Raw genomic sequence first — 21,899 nt, 5'->3', positions numbered from 1 at the left:
GTCTGAGGTAGAGAATTTCAAAGAATAAAGATCCTTTGAGAGAAGAAATTCCTCCTCATCTTTGTCTTTAGAAGGAGACCCATCATTTTGAAACTGTGCCCCCCCTTGTTCTAGATTCCCCCATGAGGGGAAACATCCTCTCAGCATCTTTCCCCCTCAGAACATTTTAGGATTATATAAGATCACTTCTTATTCTTCTAAACTTAAATGACTATTGGCCCAAACTGCTTAATGTTTCCTCAAGGGACAACCCCTCATCCCAGGAATAAGCCGAGTGAACCTTCTCTGATCTACTTTTGTTTTGGAAAAATATACTTTATTCATAAAATATCTGAAAGAACATTACAAAACATTTCCAAATGGCCATCACAAAAAGTGCAATCGTATTCAACTTTTCCACATGGATCACGAGGAGCAATTAATACCAGCAATGAACATTACAGTATTTTCAATATGGTCATCACAGACAGTCAGACAGTGCAGTGGTATTGGAGTTATCGATATACAACATGTTGCACTCTGAAGTGCTTCAATATAATTGAGACACATGTAGCTTTCACTATATACATTCCTTGTGAGTCATACAGCCGAGGGGCCCATACAATTCCCAGCCCTTCGGTGCACTATGGCAGAAAGGTCTTAGACAGTGACCTTTCCCCATTGCGCCTTTGTGGCGGCTGCTTCAAGCTTTAGTGCGTCCCTCAGCACGTAGTCCTGGACCTTGGAATGTGCCAGTCTGCAACACTCGGTCGGGTACAACTCTTTGCCCTGGAAGACCAACAAGTTTCGGGCAGACCAAAGGGCATATTTCACCGAGTTGATGATCCTCCAGCTGCAGTTGATGTTTGTCTCGGTGTGTCCCCCTGGGAACAGCCCATAGAGCACAGAGTCCTGTGTCACAGAACTGCTCGGGATGAACCTCGACAAAAACCGCTGCATCTCTCCCCACACTTTCCACAAAGGCACATTTCACAAGGAGGTGAACAATAGTCTCTTCCCCACTACAGCCACCTCAAGGGCAGCGTGCGGAGGGGGTGAGACTCCTGGTGTGTAGGAAGGATCTGATAGGGAGAGCCTTTCTCACCACCAGTCAAACTGCGTCTTGGTACTTGTTGGAAACTTCTGGTGATGAAGCATTCTGCCAAATGACTTTGACAGTCTGCTCGGGGAACCATCTCACAGGATCCACCATCTCCTTTTCCCACAGGGCCTCTAGGACATTACGTGCCGACCACTGTCTGAAGGACTTGTGGTCAAAAGTATTTCTCTGCATAAATTCTTCCACAAGGGGCAGGTGGTACCGCACGGTCCAACTACTTGGAGCGTTCTGCGGCAGCGTGGCCAGACCCATCCTTCGCAACACCGGGGACAGGTAGAACCTCAGCACGTAGTGACGCTTGGTGGTTGTGAACCGGGGGTCTATGCACAGTTTGATGCAGCCACACACAAAGGTGGCCATCAGAATGAGGGTGATGTTGGGCTTATGTCCCTCCTCCAACAAGATGACGAAAACTGTACACAGTGTTTGAGCTGTAGTCTCACCAATGCCCTGTACAGTTGCAGCAAGGCATCTCTGCTTTCATTCTTCATTGTCTTTGCAATAAAGACCAACAATCCATTTGCATTCCTAATTACTTGCTCGAGCTACATGTTAACTTTTTGTGATTCATGTCCAGGATCTGTCTGAACCACAGTATTTTGCAATCTCTTCACATTTATATAATAATCTGCTTTTCTATTTTTCCCACCAAAGTGGAAATCCTCACATTTTCCGACAGTATAGTCCACGTGCCACATTTTTCCCACTGACTTAACATATCTATATTGTTTTGTAGATTCTGTGTCCTCCTCACAACTTCCTTTCCCACCTATCCATGTATTGTCAGCAACTTTGTCTAGTCTGTCCTTTCATCTCAGTCATTAATATAGATTGTAAATAGCTGAGAACCCAGCACTGATCCCTGTGACACTCTGCTAGTTGCAGTTTGTTAACCTGAAAGTGACCCACTTCCATAGAGTAGCAGAGACTGACAGACAGAGAGTTAATTACACACACGTTATGATAGATTGACAGAGAGTGAATTCCACACACTCAGAATAACTGTGATTGACAGAGTATTAATTCTGCACTCACACACAGTTACAGAGATTGACAGAATGTTCATGCCACACTGACACATAGTAACAGAGACAAAAAGATCTCGAGTTAATTCCACACTCTCACACAGTAACAGAGACCAACAGATACAGAAATAATTCCACACACACATAAAGTAACGGAGACTGATGGGGAGTTAATTGTGCACTCACATACAGTAACAGAGATGGAGGGAGAGTTAATTCCACACTCGCATGCACTAATAGAGGCTGACACATACAGAATTAATTCCACACTCAGACAGACTAATGGTCAATGACAGGTCGAAAGTTACTGTATTTCCGCCCTGAAACACAGTAACAGAGATTGACGGATAGAGAGTTAATCATGCACTCATGTACAGATGACAGATACTGGGGATTAGTTATTTCCACATTCGCATACAGTAGGAGAGATGGATAGATATAAAGTTAATTCCACCCACTCGTACAATAACAGTTACCTGGGTCACACTTGAAGAATTCATCTGACGTGCGTCATACGGCCTCTTCATTGTTTCATGATATTTTCCATCTTCCTCATCATCCAAGGAGCCCTGGTCTTGGTTCCTCTCCATTTCCCCCTTATTGGAATGTACCTACTCTGTACCTGAAAAATCTCCTCCTGAAAGATCACCCATTGTTCTGTTACAGTTTTCCCTGTCAGTCTCTGGTTCCATTTCACCCTGGCTAAATCCCCTCTCCTCCCATTGAAGTTCGCTCCCTTCCAATCACTCTTACCCAAGGGTTCACCCACAGACACTTGGTTCACGTGGCCAACCTTGGCCCACCTCCTTCCCCAGCACCAGATCCAGCAATGCCTCCTTCCTAGATGGACTGAGAACATTCTGGTCTAGGAGGTTCTCCTAAACACATTTCATCAATCTCCAGACATCACCACTCTATAGTTCTTATCACTTTTAAAAATATGGGGTTGCCCATTTAAGACAGAGATGAGGAATTTTTTTTTTCCAATCGGAAGCTATTGTGTCTTTGAAACTCTCTTCCTCAAAAGATGCTCGAAGCAGAGACTTTGAATATTTTTCAGGCAGAGATAGATTCTTGATAATCAAGGGAGTCAAAGCTTATCAGGGATAGGCACGGATGTGGAGTTGAGGTTACAATCAGATCAGCCATGACCTTATTGAGTGGTGGAGCAGGCTCGAGGGGAGGAGTGGCCCTACTCCTCCTAATTTATATCTTCCTATGTTCTTATACATCTGTGATTTCCCTGCAGATATGCTCCTCCATCTCCCCCTCTCTCTCCTTTTTGGAGGCCAATTGAATATCCCCGTGAGTGCGATCATCCTGTTATTATTCCTCAGCTCCAATAAATGAATTCTGCCCTTGTCCTTTTGAGGATATTGTCTCTTACCAACATTACAGTGACTTCCTTAATTAGTACTGCCATCCCACCTCCCTTTTCCCTTCTCTATCTTTTCTGAACACTTTGCATCAGTGAAAATTAAGCACCCAGTCCTCACCATTTTTAAACCACGTTTTCGTCATTGCATCGACATCATATTCCCTCACGGCTATTTGGGCTTCTAGCTCATCAACATTATTCACCACACTTTATACCGTAACACACATGTCCTTGTATCTCTTAGATTCCTTCTTCATCTACTCCTATCTTGTATGTTCCCACTTCTTCCACAGTTATTCCTCAGTTCTGCTTCTATATACTGATGCCCACCCCGTGCCTATTTAGTTCAAACCCTCCCGAATCACACAAGTGACCCTCCCCATGAGGAAATTGGTCCCAGTCCTATTAAGGTGCAACCTGTTCCTTTTGATTAGGTGTTTCCTGCCCCAGAACTGGTTCCAATGTCCCAAGAATCTGAAACCCTCCCTCCTGCACCAGCCTCAAACCACATATTGATTCTCTCCATCTTCACATTTCTACTCTCACTAGCACGTGGCACTGGCAGTAATCCAGAGATTACTCCGTTTGAGGTCCTACTTTTTAACTACCTCCCTAGCTGCTGGAATTCTGACTGAGGGACCTCAATACCTGTCCTCCCCGTGTCATTGATACTGACGTGTACCACAACCTCTGGCTCACTCCCTTCCCCCTGCAGAATATTCTGTTCCCTCCCCGTGATGTCCTTTACCCTGGCACCAAGGAGACAACACACCATGTGGGACTGTCAATGACAGTGACAGAAATGCCTGTCTGTCCCCCCTGACTATGAAATCTCCAGTAATGACTGCATTTCTACTCTTTGCTGTTCCCTCCTGTGCAGTTTCTTGCCCATTGATGCCATGGTCTGGACTGCACTCCTTCAGGGTGTCACCATTCCCAGCAGTCTCCAATGCTGAATACCGGTTTGACAGTGGCACATACCTGAAGACTCCTGCATTTCCTGCCTCTTCCTACTTCTACTATCCTGAGCTCTCTCTCTCTCCCTTTGAGGTGTTCAGCTCCTGGAATGTACGATCCAGCAATCTCTCATCCTCCCTGATACTCCACAGTGACTCCAGCTGCCCCTCAAGCTCGGAAATCCTGAGCTCGAGCTCAAGCAGCTGGAGACACTTCCTGCACATGTGGCCCCCAAGACACATGAAGTGCCCTGTGGCTCCTACATGGGGAAGGAACTGCAAACAACAGGTCACAGCTGCCCATCCATGATCGAAAACAAACCTCTATTCCCTCTTCTAGAATCCAGTTTGTACCTTGATTAAACTATTAATTATATTAAACACCTCAAGACCTGTTCTGCACTAATACTCTTATAGTTGCCCTGATTGAAATGTTTAATTTTCCAGCTCCTCGTTTAATCAATGCCTCATTTAGAGAAATCTGCACAAACCAACCAGCTCCCTTCTTTCCCCTGATATCGTGCTTTGACTATTTATTATAACCATGGCCGGTTTGCTCTAACCCCTCCCTCACAGCTCTTTATCCCCCCCACCGCTCTCTCTCTTCTCTCCTTCTCTCTCTCACTGCTGCTCTCGGGCTGCTCTGCCGCTGCTCTTTATCCACCCTCCAGCCTCACTCAGCTCTCACTCTCACTCACTCTCAGCTCCTCCACAGTCCCAAGTTTCTGACTGTTTAGGAAATTCTCTGATCTTTCTTTGCTCCAAGATGGGTGACCTCACACATCCCCGTGTTGACCACCATCGGCCACAGTTTTGTTCAGTCACTGAATCTGTCAATGATCCTTTGAAACTTGCTGCTCCTGCCTACAATACTTACCATGTCACCTAACCTAGTGCCATCAGCAAACTTGGATATAGGCTGGAAGTATTTGAAATGTAAGAGCTCTGGGAATGCAAACACAACAGCCAGCTGACGTGACAAAGAATCAGTTCTGTATAAATCTCTCCACGCTGAAAAACAGCCATTCACCACTACTTTCTCCTTTCTATCCCTTATTCAATTTTGCATCCATGTTGCACCTGCCCCTTTAGTCCCATCTGCTTGAATTTTACTAACAAGTCTTTTGCAAACCCCTTTGGAAATCCTGACAAACACCATCAACCTCACTACCCTGGGCAATGTTCTTTGAAACTTCATCAAAGAACTTCATTAAGTATTTGCCATGGTTTTCTGTTAACCAATCTGTGCTGGTTGTCATTGATCAACCCATGTTCTACCAAGTGACAATGAATTTTGTCCTGGATTATTGTGTCTCAATGTTTCCCCACCACCAGCATTAGACTAACTGGTCTGTTGTTCCTAGCTTTATCCCTCTCCATTATAAACATGGATGTAACATTAACAACCTGCAGTTCTCCAGCTTCACTCCCATATCCAAGGAGGTTTGAAAGATTGTGGCTCGAGCTTCCTCTATTTTCCCCCTTCCTTCCCTCAGGAATCCAGGATGTATCCCATCCAGGTTGTGTGGTGTTTCTACTGTGAACGCTGCCAACCTTGTGATGGCCTCCTCTTTATCTATTTTCATCCTTCCAATTTCTCCACCAGCTCCTCCTTTACTGTGAGATTAGCAGCATCTGCTTGTTTCGTGATGACAGATGAACTGTTCTCATTTAGTACCTCAGCCCTCTGCCTCCACAGGATCTCCTAATCAGCTGACCTTTTCAGTAACTGTCTATACATTGGTAAAAGACTTCAGTTTTTGGTTAGGTTACCTTCTAATCTTTTCTCATACACTCTCTTGGCTGACCTAATTTCCTTTTCCAGCTCTCCTCTGTGCTTTCTATATTCTGCTTGGTTCTCGATATGTATTATGAATCTGATAATTATCATCATGCTTCTTTGCAGTTCCCACAGAGCACAGGATGTGTAGGCAACAGCTCTCAGCTGTCTCAATACTTCACTGAAATGAACCATTTAATTAAAGTTCTTGTTATTTAGAATGTTCCTCTCTTTCTCTCTTCTACTTTTGCTGTTGTCTCTCGGTTTCAATTACACATCAGCTCCTTCCCTGTCTGCACCTAATCCCCACTCTCCACAAAATCCACATTTTAAACCCTTCACTCTGCAATTCACTCTCTCTGTGTTTGAGCTTGCTGGTCACTCTGGTACTTTTTGTAAAATAATTGTTCTACTTTATTTATTCGAAAACAGTTTGTTTTTGAATTATCAATTCATTTGCACTGTAATTCTAGTTCATCGGAATTCAATGTTTCAATAAATTGGAACTCAAGAAAATCTAGAGATGACTTACTTGTTCTGCAATGACGTGTCTATTCCACTTAGTTCATTAAAACCTGTTCTAAACAGAAAGCTTAATCCAGATAATATCTTGACCTGATGAACTGATGATGCACAGAACTCTCAGCTTTTGACAGGAGTTATTCTGCTTTTGATTTTAACTTGTTCGCTGGTGTTGATTTACTTGGATTCTTCACCTGATTTCTCTGCTGTCCAATGAAGTTCTCCCAGCAGAGTTCGCAATAATAATTTGATTTTTCCTCACAGGATTTCAGTCTTGATGGTTTTTGAACTGTTTTATTAAAGGATTTAGTTTTGTAACTAGCTCTAGCTCCCTAGCTCTCCTCATGATCAGACAGGAAGTTTAACTGCTGCATTTTCAAGCAGCTGACAGCTTAATTTGAAAAATCATTGAGACAAGATTTTGGGTTTGAATCCAGTCACAAATCTGGTTGTGATGCCTTGTGGCTCCAGCTGTCATGTGGCCTGCCAGGGGATGACATCATAATTGCCCCAGTCAGGTAGCTGTTGATTGGTCGATTTCTTAAACACTTTCACTGGGACTGACTTGTTCACAAAGGTGTTTTTTTCAAATCCCACACCGGAATTTGTGTGTAACAAAGAAGACTGATACTCTAGTACAGCACTGAGGGAGGGCTCCACTATTCGAGGTGCTATCCTTCAGAGGACGCATTAAAACGAAGCTCCCTCCAGCCTCTCATTTTGTTGTAAGTGATTCCATGGTGCTCTGCTAAAGACACGAGCAGTGGCGTTATTCTCCTCCCCCCGCCCCGCCTGCGCAGTCGCTGATATTTATGTCTCAATCAACAGCCCAAAACATGGTCACATTGGCGCTTTTGGAGGTTTCCTATGTGCAAATTAGCTGCCTCTTTCTGACAGAAAGTGTCTGTTCCTTTTCCCTGGATGAGTTTCGGTTTTTGACAAATAACACATGAAATTTGACTGAAAACTCAACTTAGGTGGGACTCAAAATCACAACCAATGCATTAGTAATAAAGGGTAGAGGGTTTAATTGATCAGAGTGTGTGATGGACTAATGCTTTCTGGATTAAGTACCGATTTCATTGAGATAATATTAGAGAGAGGGAAACAACTGGATTTTAATTCCACTCCTATGGCTACTATTCCCAAAAACACCATAGAATTGGGTCAACAGGCAGATGTTCCTGCATTAAAATACCCAAATACTGATCAAAGGATTCACAGCTGGTAAAATCTGGGAAATGCAGCTTGGAAAGGATACTGCAACATTGACTGGGAGCTGCGCTGTGTGTAGGATTCTAGTTCTGAACTGGAGATTTTCAATATTGAGAGAATAATGGCATCAACAAATTTGGACAGGGCTGCACCTCGTTTCAGTTCTCTCCAATAACTATTGAGCACAGATCCAGAGTTAACCCTAGAATCATAACCCACATCAAAGATTGAGAACGATAAAATAAACCTCACATTCACACAGAAAATCGGACAGGGTGAACTACTGAACAAATCCAACATGTTACCAGGCACTGACAAACTGCACAATACACACACAGCACCAGAGCCTGACAGATACAGAATGAATCCCATTACTCCCAGCACCAGCGACTGACCAGTACAGAATAAATCACCCACTCGCTACAGTAACGGAGACAGACAAATGCAGAATGAATCCCACATCACACACAGTACTGCTGACCAGTAGATACAGAATACATCTGAGACCGTTTGACATTCAGAAGTTGAGAATGAATCAGACTTTCACACAGTGCCAAACACAGAGACACAGAGGAATCATAAGCACACGTTCAGAATCAAAATCTGATAGAGACAGAATGAATCCCACAGTCATTAATGAAAATGAAAATAGCAGAAGATGGTTTCAATCCATCGAGCTGTTGGTTATGGGCCCAGCACGCTTCCGCTGAGCCACTCTGCTAGATGGGGAGGTAGTGCCACAGTGTTATTGTCACTGGACGAGTATGCTAGAGACCCAGGGGACCCAGTTTCGAATCCCACCATGGCAGATTGTGAAATTTGAAATCAAAATTCTGATTGTCGATTGTCGTCAAAAACCATGCAAAACCTGCCTCCTTTACATGATCCGACTGGTAACTCCAGGCCCCTGACCCACAGTAACGTGGTTGTCTCTTAAATACCCTCTGAACAAGGGCAATTAGGGATGGACAAAGTTGTGCACAGCATCAGGGATTGAGTGTTACAAAATGTATCTAACACTCGCGCAGATTACCAGAGCCTGACAGACAAAATGAATCCCACTCTCACATACAGCATCACAGACTAACAGATGCAAAATATGTTTCAAAGACTCCCAGATATTGAGAATGACTCCCACATTCCTGTTCAACACTCGACACTGACAGATACAGACTGAATTCCACACTCACATTGAGCAGCAGATGTTGGAATGTCCAAAATTAATCCCACCTTTAGACACAGAACCAGGCTCTGACAGTGAATGAGAAGTGCACAATCAGATAGTACCACAGACTGAACGATCTAGAATCGATACCACATTGACTTACAGTGCCAGAGACTGACAAACACAGGATGAATCTCATTTACAGACAGTTACAGGGACTAACGGGTATAGAATCAATCCAACACTCTCATATTGCTGTCGAGAATGACAGATACAGCATTTATCCCAAACTGGTATATCATTGAAACAAGGATCAAGTGTAGGCCATTCGGCCCTTTGAGCCTGCTCCACCATTCAATATGATCATGGCTGATCCTCTATCTCAACACCATATTCCCTCTTTCTGTCCATACCCCTTGATGCCCCAAATATCCAAAAATGTACCAATTTCTTTCTTGAATATACTCTGTGACCCGGCCTCCCCAGCCTTCTGTGGTAGAGAATTCCACAGGCTGACCACCCTCTCAGTGAAGACAAGACCATGAAGCAGCACTTTATGGGGTATGTGGAACATTCCTTGTTCCAGTCCTGCTCAGGCCCCCTTCCGCAATTCTTTCTTCGGAAAACCGATGACCATTTCAGTGCTGCTTCATGCCCTCACCTGGACCTGGAAAAAATGATACAATTTTGCTTCCAATTTCCATCCCTCCATCACCTTCATGGTCCATCTCTGACACTTCCCTTCCTTGACCTCTCTGTCTCATTTTCTGGCAATAGACTGTACATCAATATTTGATACAATCCACTGGTTCTCCCTTATCTTTTCTCCAAAAACTTCAGTTGATTAGTTAAGCATGATTTCCCTTCCATAAACCCATGCTGACTTTGTCTAATCCTATTAATGCTTTCCAAGTGTTCAGTTACCATGTCTTTTATAATAGACTCTAGAATTTGCCCCACTACTGATGTTAGGCTAACTGGTCTGTAGTTCTGTTTTTTCTCTCCCTCCTTGTTTAAATAGCTGGGTTACAATTGCCACCCTCCAATCTGTAAGAATTGCTCCCGAGTCGAGAGATTTTCGATGATGATCACCAATGCATCCAATATTTCCAGGGCCACTTCCTTTAGTAGCCTGGGATGTAGATCATCAAGTCCTGGGGATTTTTCAGCCTTTAACCCCCTTAATTTCTTGACCACAATTTCTTTAACTAATACTAGATTTCTTCAATTCCTCCCTCTTGCTAGACCCTTGGTTCCCTAACATTTCTGGTAAATTATTTGTGTCCTCTTTTGTGAAGACAGAACTAAAATATGTGTTCAATTCTCCTGCCATTTCTTTATTCCCCATTATAATTTCCCCCATTTCTGACTGTAAGGAACCTACATTTATCTTTGCTAATCTTTTTCTCTTCACATATTGATAGAAGCCTTTACAGTCAGTTTTTATGTCCCTTGTAAGTTTAATCTCATACTCCATTTTCCCCTTCTTGACAAATCTTTTTGTCCACTTTTGCTGAATCCAAAACTGCTCCAAATCTTCAGGCTTGCTCTCTTTTCTGGCAGGTTAATATGTCTCCTCTTTGGATCTAATACTATCCCTAATTTCTTTTGTAAGCCATGGTTGGGCCACCTTTCCTATTTTATTTTTGTGCCAGACAGGAATGAATAATTGTTGTAATTCATGCATACTTAAATATTAGCCATTGCCTATCCACTGGTCAACCTTTTAAGTACGGTTCCCCAGTCCATCATTGCCAACTCGTGCCTCACACCTTCGTAGCTCCTTTTATTTAGGTTCAGGACCTTCATTTTGAATTCAACTTCTTCACTATCCATCCTAATGAACAATTCCATCATTTTATGGTCGCTCTTTCCCAAGGGAATTAATTCTTTCTCATTGCATGGCACCCAGTCTATGATAGCCTGCTCTCTAGTTGGTTCCTCAATGTCTTGGTCCATAAAACCATCACGTACACACTCCAGGAAATCCTCCTCCACAGCATTATTGCTGTGTGTTTTGTCCAATCTGTATGTAGATTAAGGTCACCCACAATTACAGTTGTATCCTTATTGTATGCATCTCTAATTTCCTGCTTAATGCCTTCCCTTACATCTCCATTACTGTTTGGAGGCCTATAGACAACCCCCACCAACATTTTCTGCCCCTTGGTGTTTCTTATCTCCAGCCAAAAGATTCCACATCATGATTTTCCAAGCCAATATCCTTCGTCACTATTGCATTGATTTCCTCCATTACTGACAATGCCACCCCACCCCCTTTCCCTATTGGTCTGCCCTTCCTAAATATTCAATACCCCTGGATGTTCAGTTTGCATCCTTGATCACCCTGTAGCCATGTCTTCATAATTGCAACTATATCATAACCATTTATATCTATTTGCACCGTTAATTCATCTACCTTATTGCAAATGTTCCACACATTAAGATATGATGCCTTTCAACTTTTCTTTAACTTTGTAACCATCTTCGCTTTATTTTGCACTCTGACCCCGTTTGTTTTTCACGCCTTTTTTTCTGTCATTCACTTTTGCTTCTTACTTTTCTGTCTTTTGTTTCTATCCTCGTTTCCCCCTCCTCTGTCTCCCTACTCAGGTTCCCATCCCCCTGCCATTCTAGTTTAAACCCTCCCCAACCGCACTAGCAAACACTTTCCTCCACCACCACCACCACCCCACCCCCAACCCCTCCACTCCCACCACCCCCCCACCTCCAACCCCTCCACTCCCACCACCCCCTCACCCCCAACCTCTGCACCCCTGAGGACATTGGCTTCGGTCCTACCCAGATGCAACCTGTCCTGTTTGCACTGGTCCCACTTTCCCCATAAGCGGTCCCAATGTCCCAGGAATCTGAATCCCCCCTCCCAACACCATTTCTTCAGCCATGTATTTATCTGATATATCCTGTTATTTCTACTCTCGCTAGCACGTGACACTGGTAATAATCCTGAGATTACTACCTTTGATGTCCTACTTTTTAGTTCACATCCTAACTCTCTATATTCAGCTTGTCGGAGCTCATTATTTTATTTTTTACCTATGTTGTTGGTACCAATATGCACCATGACCACTGGCTGTTCACACCACCCCCCCCCCACCCCCCTTCAGAATTCCCTGCCGCTCTCTGGGACATCCTTGACCGTGGCACCAGGGAGGCAACAGACCATCCTGGAGTCTATTTTGTGGGCCACAGAAACGCCTGTCTGTTCCCCTTACTATTGAATCCCCTTTCACTATAGCCCGGCCACTCTTCTTCCTCCCCTCTTTTGCAGCAGAGCCACCCGTGATGCTATGGACTTCTGCTGCTTTCCCCTGAGACGTTGCCTCCCCCAGCAGTATCCAAAACGGTATATATGTTAGAGAGGGGGACGGCCACAGGGGACTCCTATACTACTTGCCTCCCTCTACTCTGCCTGGTGGTCACCCATTCCCTTTCTGCCTGTTCAGTCTTAACCTGCAGTGTGACCGCCTCACTGAATGTGCTGTCCCCGATAATCTCAGCATCACAGATGCTCCAAGGTGAATCCAACCGCAGCTCCAGGTCCGAAATGCAGTTAGCCAGTAGCTGCAGCTGGACACACTTCCTGCACACATGCTCACCAGGGTCACTGGAAGTGTCCATGAATTCCCACATAGCACAGGAGGAGCATATCGCGGGTGTGAGCGCTGCTGCCTTCTGTTCCCTTTAATTTAAGCTTGTTAGTTACTCCCTTTTAAAGAATACTAATTACACTAGGGTCCTTATTCCACTCCAACTACAGTCCAAAGTCCTCACATTATTTTGTTTAAACTGATGGACTGCAGCAGTTTAATTAATAGAATAAGTAGAAGTACTTACCTGACCTACTTACTGCGTCATATTTTGAATCGTGATGTCACTTTGAACTCCACCGCCTGGAGGCCCTGAGGGTCCACCTCTCCTCTCCGGACTTGGCGTCTGTCAGAGGGAGAGAATGAAACAAAAACAAAAATACCTGGAAAAACTCAGCAAGTCTGGCAGCATCTGCGGAGAGGAACACAGTTAGCGTTTCGAGTCCGAATGACCCTTCAACAGAACTAAGTAAAAATAGAAGAGAGGTGAAATATAAGCTGGTTTAAGGTGGGGGGGCGGGGGGGGACACAAGTAGAGCCAGTGATAGGTGGAGATAACCGAAAGATGTCACAGACAAAAGGACAAAGAGGTGTTGAAGGCGGTGATATTATCTAAGGAATGTGCTAATTAAGGGTAGAAAGCAGGACAAGCAAGGTACAGATAGCCCTAGTGGGGGTGGGGGGAAGGAATCGAAAAAGGCTAAAATGTAGAGATAAAACAATGGATGGAAATATATTTAAAAATAATGGAAATAGGTGGGAAATGAAAAGTCTATATAAATTATTGGGAAAAAAGGGGGGGGATCGGAAAGGGAGTGGGGATGGAGGAGAGAGTTCATGATCTAAAATAGTTGAACTCAATATTCAGTCCGGAAGGCTGTAAAGTGCCTAGTCAGAAAATGAGGTGCTGTTCCTCCAGTTTGTGTTGAGCTTCACTGGAACAATGCAGCAGGCCAAGGACGGACATGTGGGCATGAAAGCCGGGTGGAATGTTGAAATGGCAAGCGACAGGGAGGTCTGGGTAATGCTTGCGGACAGACCAAAGGTGTTCTGCAATGCGCTCACCCAGTCTGCGTTTGGTCTCTCCAATGTTGAGGAAACCGCATTGGGAGCAACGAATGCAGTAGACTAAATTGAGGGAAGTGCAAGTGAAATGCTGCTTCACTTGAAAGGAGTGTTTGGGCCCTTGGACAGTGAGGAGAGGGGAAGTGAAGGGGCAGGTATTGCACCTTCTGCGGTTGCATGGGAAGGTGCCATAGGTTGGGGTTGAAGCGTAGGGGGTGATGGAGGAGTGGACCAGGGTGCCCCAGAGGGAACGATCCCTGCGGAATACCGCCAGGGGGGGTGAAGGGAAGATGTGTTTGGTGGTGGCATCATGCTGGAGTTGGCGGAAATGGCAGAGGATGATCCTTTGAATGCAGAGGCTGGTGGGGTGATAAGTGAGGACAAGGGGGACCCTATCATCGTTCTGGGAGGGAGAGGAAGGTGTGAGGGCGGATGCGCGGGAGATGGGCCGGACACGGCTGAGGGCCCTGTCAACCACCGTGGGTGGAAAACCTTGGTTAAGGAAGAAGGAAGACATGTCAGAGGAACTGTTTTTGAAAGTGGCATCATCAGAACAGATGCGACAGTGGCGAAGGAACTGAGAGAATAGGATGGAGTCCTTACAGGAAGCGGGGTGTGAGGAGCTGTAGGCGAGGTAGCTGTGGGAGTTGGTAGGCTTCTAATGAATATTGGTGGACAGTCTATCACCAGAAATTGAGACAGAGAGGTCAAGGAAGGGAAGGGAAGTGTTAGAGATGGACCATGTGAAAATGATGGAGGGGTGGAAATTGGAAGCAAAATTAATAAATTTTCCAGGTCCAGATGAGAGCATGAAGCAGCACCGAACTGATCATCGATGTGCCGGAGAAAGACTTGTGGGAGGGGACCGGAGTAGGACTGGAACAAAGAATGTTCCACATACCCCATAAAGAGACAGGCATAGCCGGGGCCCACGCGGGTAACCGTAGCCACACCTTTTATTTGGAGGATGTGAGAGGAGTTTAAGGAGAAATTGTTCAGTGTGAGAACAAGTTCAGCCAGACGGAGGAGAGCAGTGGTGGATGGGGATTGTTCAGGCCTCTGTTTGAGGAAGAAGTTGAGAGCCATCAGACCATCCTGGTGGGAGATGGAGGTGTAGAGGGATTGGACGTCCATGGTGAAGAGGAGGCGGTTGGGGCCAGGGAACTGGAAATTGTTGATATGAGGTAGGGTGTCAGAGGAATGACGGGTGTAGGTGGGAATGGATTGGAAAAGGGGAGAGAGAATGGAGCCAAGATAGCACGAAATGAGTTCCGTGGGGCAGGAACAGGCTGACATGATCGGTGTGCCGGGACAGTCCTGTTTGTGGATTTTGGGTAGGAGGTAGAAGCGGGCCATCTGAGTTTGGGAGACTATCAGGTTGGAAGCTGTGGAAGGAAGATCTCCAGAGGAGATGAGGTCAGTAACAGTCCTGGAAACACTGGCTTGATGTTCAGTGGTGGGGTCATAGTCCAAGTGTGGTAGGAGGAAGTGTCTTTGAGTTGATGCTCAGCCTCTGTGAGGTAGAGGTCAGTGCGCCAGACAACAACAGCACCACCCTTGTCAGCGGGTTTGATGACAATGTCAGAGTTGGACCTGAGAGAACGAAGTGCAGAAAGTTCAGAGAGAGATAGGTTAGAGTGGGTGAGAGGGGCAGAGAAATTGAGACGACTAATGTTACGCCAACAGTTCTCAATCAAAAGATCAAGAGAAGCTAAGAATCCAGAGGGAGGCATCCAGGTGGAGGGAGAATATTGGAGGCAGGTAAAAGGATCCATTAAATGGGGAGAGGACCCCTGCCCAAAGAAGTGAGCACGGAGACAAAGGCAGCGGTAGAAGAGTTCAGCATCGTACCGAGCCTGAGATTCATTGAGATGAGGGCGTAAGGGTCTGAAATTAAGTCCTTTGCTGAGCACTGAACGTTCAGCGACGGAGAGGGGAAGGTCAGGGGTATGGTGAATACACGGCCGGGGCTGCCATTGGAAGACGGGATAGGGACAGAGGGACAGGCAACGGTTGAGGGTCCTGGATGGGTGTTGGTGTCAATGAGTTGTTGGAGCTTGCGTTCCTATGCACCTGAAAGAAAAAGACAAAGTTTCTTGTTGAAGCGTCGGATGAGACGAAGAATAAAATGAAACTGGGGATATGCGCAGCTTAGAAAAAGAGTGCGGCGGTGCTGCTGGAGGGAGAGGTCAAGTGTGTTCATATGGCGGCACATGGCACTGAGTGTAGATCTCAGAATGCGACGAGAACAGCAGTCCGAGGAGCGTTGTATGTCCCGGAGATACCTTTAATCCTGGGTGGGTTTGAAACATAAGGGATGGAACTTAAGTTGAAATCCACATGGGGTAAGTCGGAGACGGAGACAGTCAATGAGGAAGGAAATATGGCTGTGGAAGCGAGTTTTGGTAAACACCTTGTCAAACACCAGGAGAGAAATGGAAAGCAATGAAGGTGAACAAGGCAAGAGAGAGATACGAAAATCCTGTCGGAGAGAAGAGCACAACTTCTTCAAGGTAGGCATTCCTTGAAGAGAAGTGGCAGTCAATTAAACTCTAAGATAAAAGCAAAAAACTGCGGATGCTGGAAATCCAAAACAAATACCTGGAAAAACTCAGCAAGTCTGGCAGCATCTGCGGAGAGGAGCACAGTTAACGTTTCGAGTCTGAATGACCCTTCAACAGAACTAAGTAAAAATAGAAGAGAGATGAAATATAAGCTGGATTAAGGGGCGTGGGTAGGACAAGTAGATCCAGTGATAGGTGGAGATAACAAAAAGATATCTCAGACAAAACGGCAAAGAGTTGTTGAAGGTGGTGATATTATCTAAGGAATGTGCTAATTAAGGGTAGAAAGCAGGACAAGCGAGGCACAGATAGCCCTAGTGGGGGTTGGGTGAAGGAATCGAAAAAGGCTAAAAGGTAGAGATAAAACAATGGATGGAAATATATTTCAAAATAATGGAAATAGGTGGGAAAAGAAAAATCTATATAAATTATTGGGGAAAAAGGTGGGGGGGGGATCGGAAAGGGGGTGGGGATGGAGGAGAGAGTTCATGATCTAAAATTGTTGAACTCAATATTCAGTTCGGAAGGCTGTAAAGTGCCTGGTCGGAAGATGAGGTGCTGAATGAAAGCCCCACTCACTCACAGGCACCGCTAACTGACAGATGCACAATGAGTCTCAAACACTATCACAGTCAGACACAGAACGACAGCAACAATCACTTTCAGTCCCAGAGACTGACAAGCACAGAATGAATCCCAGACTCTCTCACTGTAGCACGGCCTTACAAACAGTGAATAAATCCCAAACTCATTCACAGTATCAGAGTGAGTAAATCCCACACTCGCACATATTATCAGGGGCTCTCTGTTACAGATGGCATCCCGCTTTCCCGTATAGTCTCTCTCTGTGGAGAACGGACCCTCGCAAAACAATCAGGCGACATTCCCCGATGTATAGTAAAACACTGTGGAACTGGGGCTGGAGAGAGTCTTTGTAAAATGTATTTCCTGACCAAAGTAAATGGGCTGATGACGGGTCGGGAGGAGGAGTGGGGGCGAGAAATCACAATCTGATTGGCCTGTTTCCATATCCAATCCTGAAATTATATACTTAGAGGCTGGTTCCGCCTTTAAACTGTCCATTCAGAGTCATCTTTTCCCAATCCTTCATTAACATAGATCTGGGAGACTGTCTATTTAATCGGCGCTCGGAAGGGGTTTGGTTTATTTCTGTGTCTGAAACTGAAGATGGTTGATGAGAAGAAACCAGCTCCCAAGAAGGGAGCCAAGAAAGCCTTAAAGAAACCGGTAGCAAAGGGCGGCAAGAAGCGGCGAAAGTCGAGGAAGGAGAGTTACTCCTGACCATTTTCTGAACAGATTCACCAGTCAGAGTTACAAGGACTATTAATACAATCTGCTCGACAATCCGCCTTTTTAGACTCTGTGAGGAACCGCCCCGAACAGTAATTGGCTGCAGCCTTACGCCCAGGCAGTTGCGTCCAAAATCGAACCAATGAATTAATCCCTGGCAGCTCAGGTCCTCATTGGTCGAGTTGTTTTTAATTGTCCATTTAAAAATTCCGCCTTTTTTTACAGCCGTTTCCCGTCTCGACAATAGACTTCGTTCTTCCCTTTTTTGAAAATTATAAATACCATTTTTCACACTCACTCACTATTTCCTAACCCCAATGAAATTCCAGTTCATGTAACCTGACCCGGCAATTTGTAAACCCCGCATCATCCTGGTGAATCTGCTCATTTTTGGACAGAAACACCAGTCTGTTGTTTGAACTGTGTAAAGTCAGTGCTGAGTTTCCCAGGCAATAACTGAATTGTTAATATAATAATAATTGAACATTGCTCCATACAGCACAACCAACCTTTAAAATCGCCGCTCGCTTAGAGGGCTGGAATGGGTAATAAAATCGAAACGGTGCTGGGGGCATCAGACCCCTTCCCATTGCCCTCATTCTGGGCTGTTCATTCCGATAAAGAGCGGGAACGGGAGCGGCTCGAAGCTCCCCCTGTTTCCGGTCTGAGTCTTGACGGACATCCGTGCGAATATTGGGAATAGGAGGAGGAGGCCACTCAGTCCATCGAGCCTGTTCCGCCATTCAGTGAGATTATGGTTGATCTGATTGTAACCTCAACTCCACTGACGGATTGAACGGCTGATGTCAGAGGAACCGCCGGATCCTGTCATTACTATCCGACCCATTATTCATCTAGAACAAAACCTTTCGGAAATGTGAAGCAGTGGAGAGACTTTTCAGTGTCAGTACAGAATGTGCCATCCGGGTAAATAAACAACGAGCAAACTGAGATTCTCAGTACATTCCCCGCCAGAACAAATCAGACACTAACATTCCCGATCACAGCCCATCCCAGCTCCCGCTCCCAGGTTTCTGCTCTCTCTGTGAGGCGGTGGGTGGCTCTGAAAAGAGCCTTTGTTGTTGTGTTTGGTAGAGAGAGTCGAGTTGTTCAGCCGCCGAATCCATAGAGAGTGCGGCCCTGGCGTTTCAGAGCGTACACCACATCCATGGCAGTGACCGTCTTGCGCTTGGCGTGTTCAGTGTAGGTGACCGCATCCCTGATCACATTCTCCAGGAAAACCTTCAGCACCCCGCGAGTCTCCTCATAGATCAAACCCGAGATCCGCTTGACACCGCCACGGCGAGCCAGGCGGCGGATTGCTGGTTTGGTGATGCCCTGGATATTATCACGAAGCACTTTGCGGTGCCGCTTTGCTCCGCCTTTCCCCAGTCCTTTGCCTCCTTTCCCTCTGCCAGACATGATGATTCTTCACTCAGAGCGCTGCAGAATATGAGAAATCAGCTGTTTCGGTTCTTCTTTTATACAGCCCGCCCCGACCTGACTGAGAAAGGGGCAGAGAGTGAGAGGCGGGGCGGGGAGGAGACTGAGTGACAGACAGAACAGAGGAATGTCTATGATAATCCAACTCCGCCTCCTCCCTGCTAGAAACGACTTTGTTTTTAAATTATCGACAATGGAAGTTAACACAGCGCTCGGCACAAAGCTTATAGATTGGAGCTTCAAATTAAACGGTTCTAAAAACCCGCAACTTTTAAATAAAGAGCTTTACAATTAAAATTCAGTAATATTCCCGCCCAAGTACATACACTATATGCTGTCAAATCCGCCTATTTCCACTTCACTCCCAGCTTCTGTTCTATCCCCACACACCTCCCCTCCAGGCGGGTTCAGCAGTTTACCGACACCTCACTCCAGCTGAATTAGACAAACTCATGTGTTGGGCTTTGAGTTGTAACGCGGGGTTTCTCCGCCCGGGTAACTGTCTTACACACACCCTGAATCTGTGAAAAGGGAAGGAGCAGAAACTGACAGAGCAGCTGCACAAATCCCCAGTTACAATGGGGCACGGACCCCGCTGTTTTATTACAGAGTGGGGGAGGGGATGGGTATAGTGCATGTCAGTGAGATACCGGGAATTTTCAATTTAATATAAATCATTTCAGTGTGAAACCTGCTCCCAGCGCCGGGAGAGGGACATTTGATTCGGGGATCAGCTCTTTCCTGAGAGACGTGGGCGGCTCTGAGAAGAGCCTTTGTGTTCAGAGGTTTACAATTTGCTCGGCTGGTTTCACTTCTTTCCTGGCGCTGCTTTCTTAGCCTTTGCTGCTTTCACTTTGGGTTTGGCCTTCGATTTATCCACTTTTTTTAAAGCCTTTCCGCCCGTGACCTTCTTGACGGGAGATTTTTTCTTCAGCGCTGCTTTCTTCACCGCCTTTTTTGGAGTTGCCGCCTTCTTGCTGCTTGTTTTCTTGACTGTTGCTTTCTTCGCTGGGGATTTCTTGGCTGCTACTTTCCTGGCTGGAGATTTCTTAGCTGCTGGTTTCTTTGTTTTCACCTTCTTGGCCGCTGGTTTCTTTACTAAAGATTTCTTGGCTGTTGGTTTCTTCTCCTTCTTTCCCACTTTCCCCTGGGATTCCTTCTTAGGGATTTTGAAGGAGCCGGAGGCGCCCTGTCCCTTTACCTGCACCAGGGAGCCGCTCTCCACCTTCCTCCTGATACTTAGCCTGATCTGGGAGCCGAGCTTCCCCACATCGACACCGCTGCCAGACAAAGCTTTCTTTATCGCGGCCAGGGACATCCCCTTGCGATCGCTGCAACCCGCCACAATCTTGAGGATCTGTTCGCCTAACTTGGGACCGGCTGCCTTCGATCGGGAAGCCGCCTTCTTCTTCTTGGGAGGTTTGACTTGAGCGGTGGCGGCTGGAGGAGCCGTTTCGGCGGCTGCAGTATCAGTCATATCCGAGACTGTGTGGAAAATCTCTCTGACAGTCAGAACTGGATCAGAAATGAAAGCAGTGGTGGCGGCTCAGAGCAACTTAAACACAGAGAGCGGACGGGGCAGAGACAACCTGCTGTCAGCTCCCGGCTCCTCCAGCCTCTCTGTGTTTCTCTCTCCTCATAAACTCCCCAATTCCACTTCAAATTAGACATTTCAGATTCCCACACTCGCTTCCTTCTGTTAACAAAATCCGAATCTTTGTTGTCGAGAATGTTCCATCCGAATTAAATGCAGCAATTTCGATTTAAACCCGTTTCTTTGCTGCTTTGATCGCGCCCTCTCAGCCGAGCGCTGACTTCTTCTCTGTGTTTCCACTGAAATCTTGAAATAAATGAAAACTTTGCCTTAAATTCTCTCTTCAGGGCTGAGCAGGGGAGCAGCGCGATCCAATTACAGGGAAATCTTGTGATTTTACACAAGAATGACTCGGAAACCTGGCGCTGAGGCCGGACACACAAACACAGTGACATTAGTCTAACCCGCCCGCCCCTTCAACACACTCTCGCTGATACAATGTCACTGTCAGCCTGTTCCTGCCCCACGGAACTCATTTCTTGCTATCTTGACTCCATTCTCTCTCCCCTTGTCCAGTCCCTTCCCACCGACATCCGTGATTCCTCTGACACCCTACATCATATCAACAATTTCTAGTTCCCTGACCCCAAACGCCTCCTCTTCACCATGGACGCCCAATCCCTCTACACCTCCATCCCCCAACCAGGATGTTCTGATAGCTCTCCGCTTCTTCCTCGAACAGTGGCCCGAACAATCCCCATCCACCACTACTCTCCTCCGTCTGGCTGAACTTGTTCTCACACTGAACAATTTCTCCTTAAACTCCTCTCACTTCCTCCTAATAAAAGGTTTGGCTATGGGTTCCCGCGTGGGGCCCAGCTATGCCTGTCTCTTTATGGGGTATGTGGAACATTCCTTGTTCCAGTCCTACTCCGGTCCCCTCCCACAACTTTTTCTATGGTACATCGATGATTCCTTCGTTGCTGCTTCATGCTCTCCTCTGGACTTGGAAAAATTTATTAATTTTGCTTCCAATTTCCACCCCGCCATCATTTTCACATGGTCCATCTCTGACACTTCCCTTCCCTTCCTTAACCTCTCTGTCTCAATTTCTGGTGATAGATTGTCCACCAATATTCATCACAAGCCTATCGACTCCCACAGATACCTCGACTACAGCTCCTCACACCCCGCTTCCTGTAAAGACTCCATCCCATTCTCTCAGTTCCTT

The 21,899-nt window shown here is 45.9% G+C and overlaps 1 protein-coding gene across 1 annotated transcript; it reads right to left on the bottom strand.

Annotated features, from left to right (window-relative positions):
• Positions 1-19,931: 19,931 nt before the first annotated feature.
• LOC144674124 (histone H1-like) lies at positions 19,932-20,611 on the bottom strand. Its single transcript, XM_078535631.1, has one exon. It carries the CDS (start codon positions 20,609-20,611, stop codon positions 19,943-19,945), a length of 669 nt encoding a protein of 222 aa, XP_078391757.1. The 3' UTR covers positions 19,932-19,942.
• Between the last annotated feature and the right edge of the window lie 1,288 nt (positions 20,612-21,899).

Source organism: Cetorhinus maximus, unplaced genomic scaffold (assembly GCF_964194155.1).
Source record: "Cetorhinus maximus unplaced genomic scaffold, sCetMax3.hap1.1 HAP1_SCAFFOLD_566, whole genome shotgun sequence".
In the NCBI taxonomy this organism is placed as follows: Eukaryota; Metazoa; Chordata; class Chondrichthyes; order Lamniformes; family Cetorhinidae; genus Cetorhinus; species Cetorhinus maximus.
Note: the sequence above shows the minus strand (reverse complement) of the source record. Positions and strands in the feature narration are given on the sequence as shown.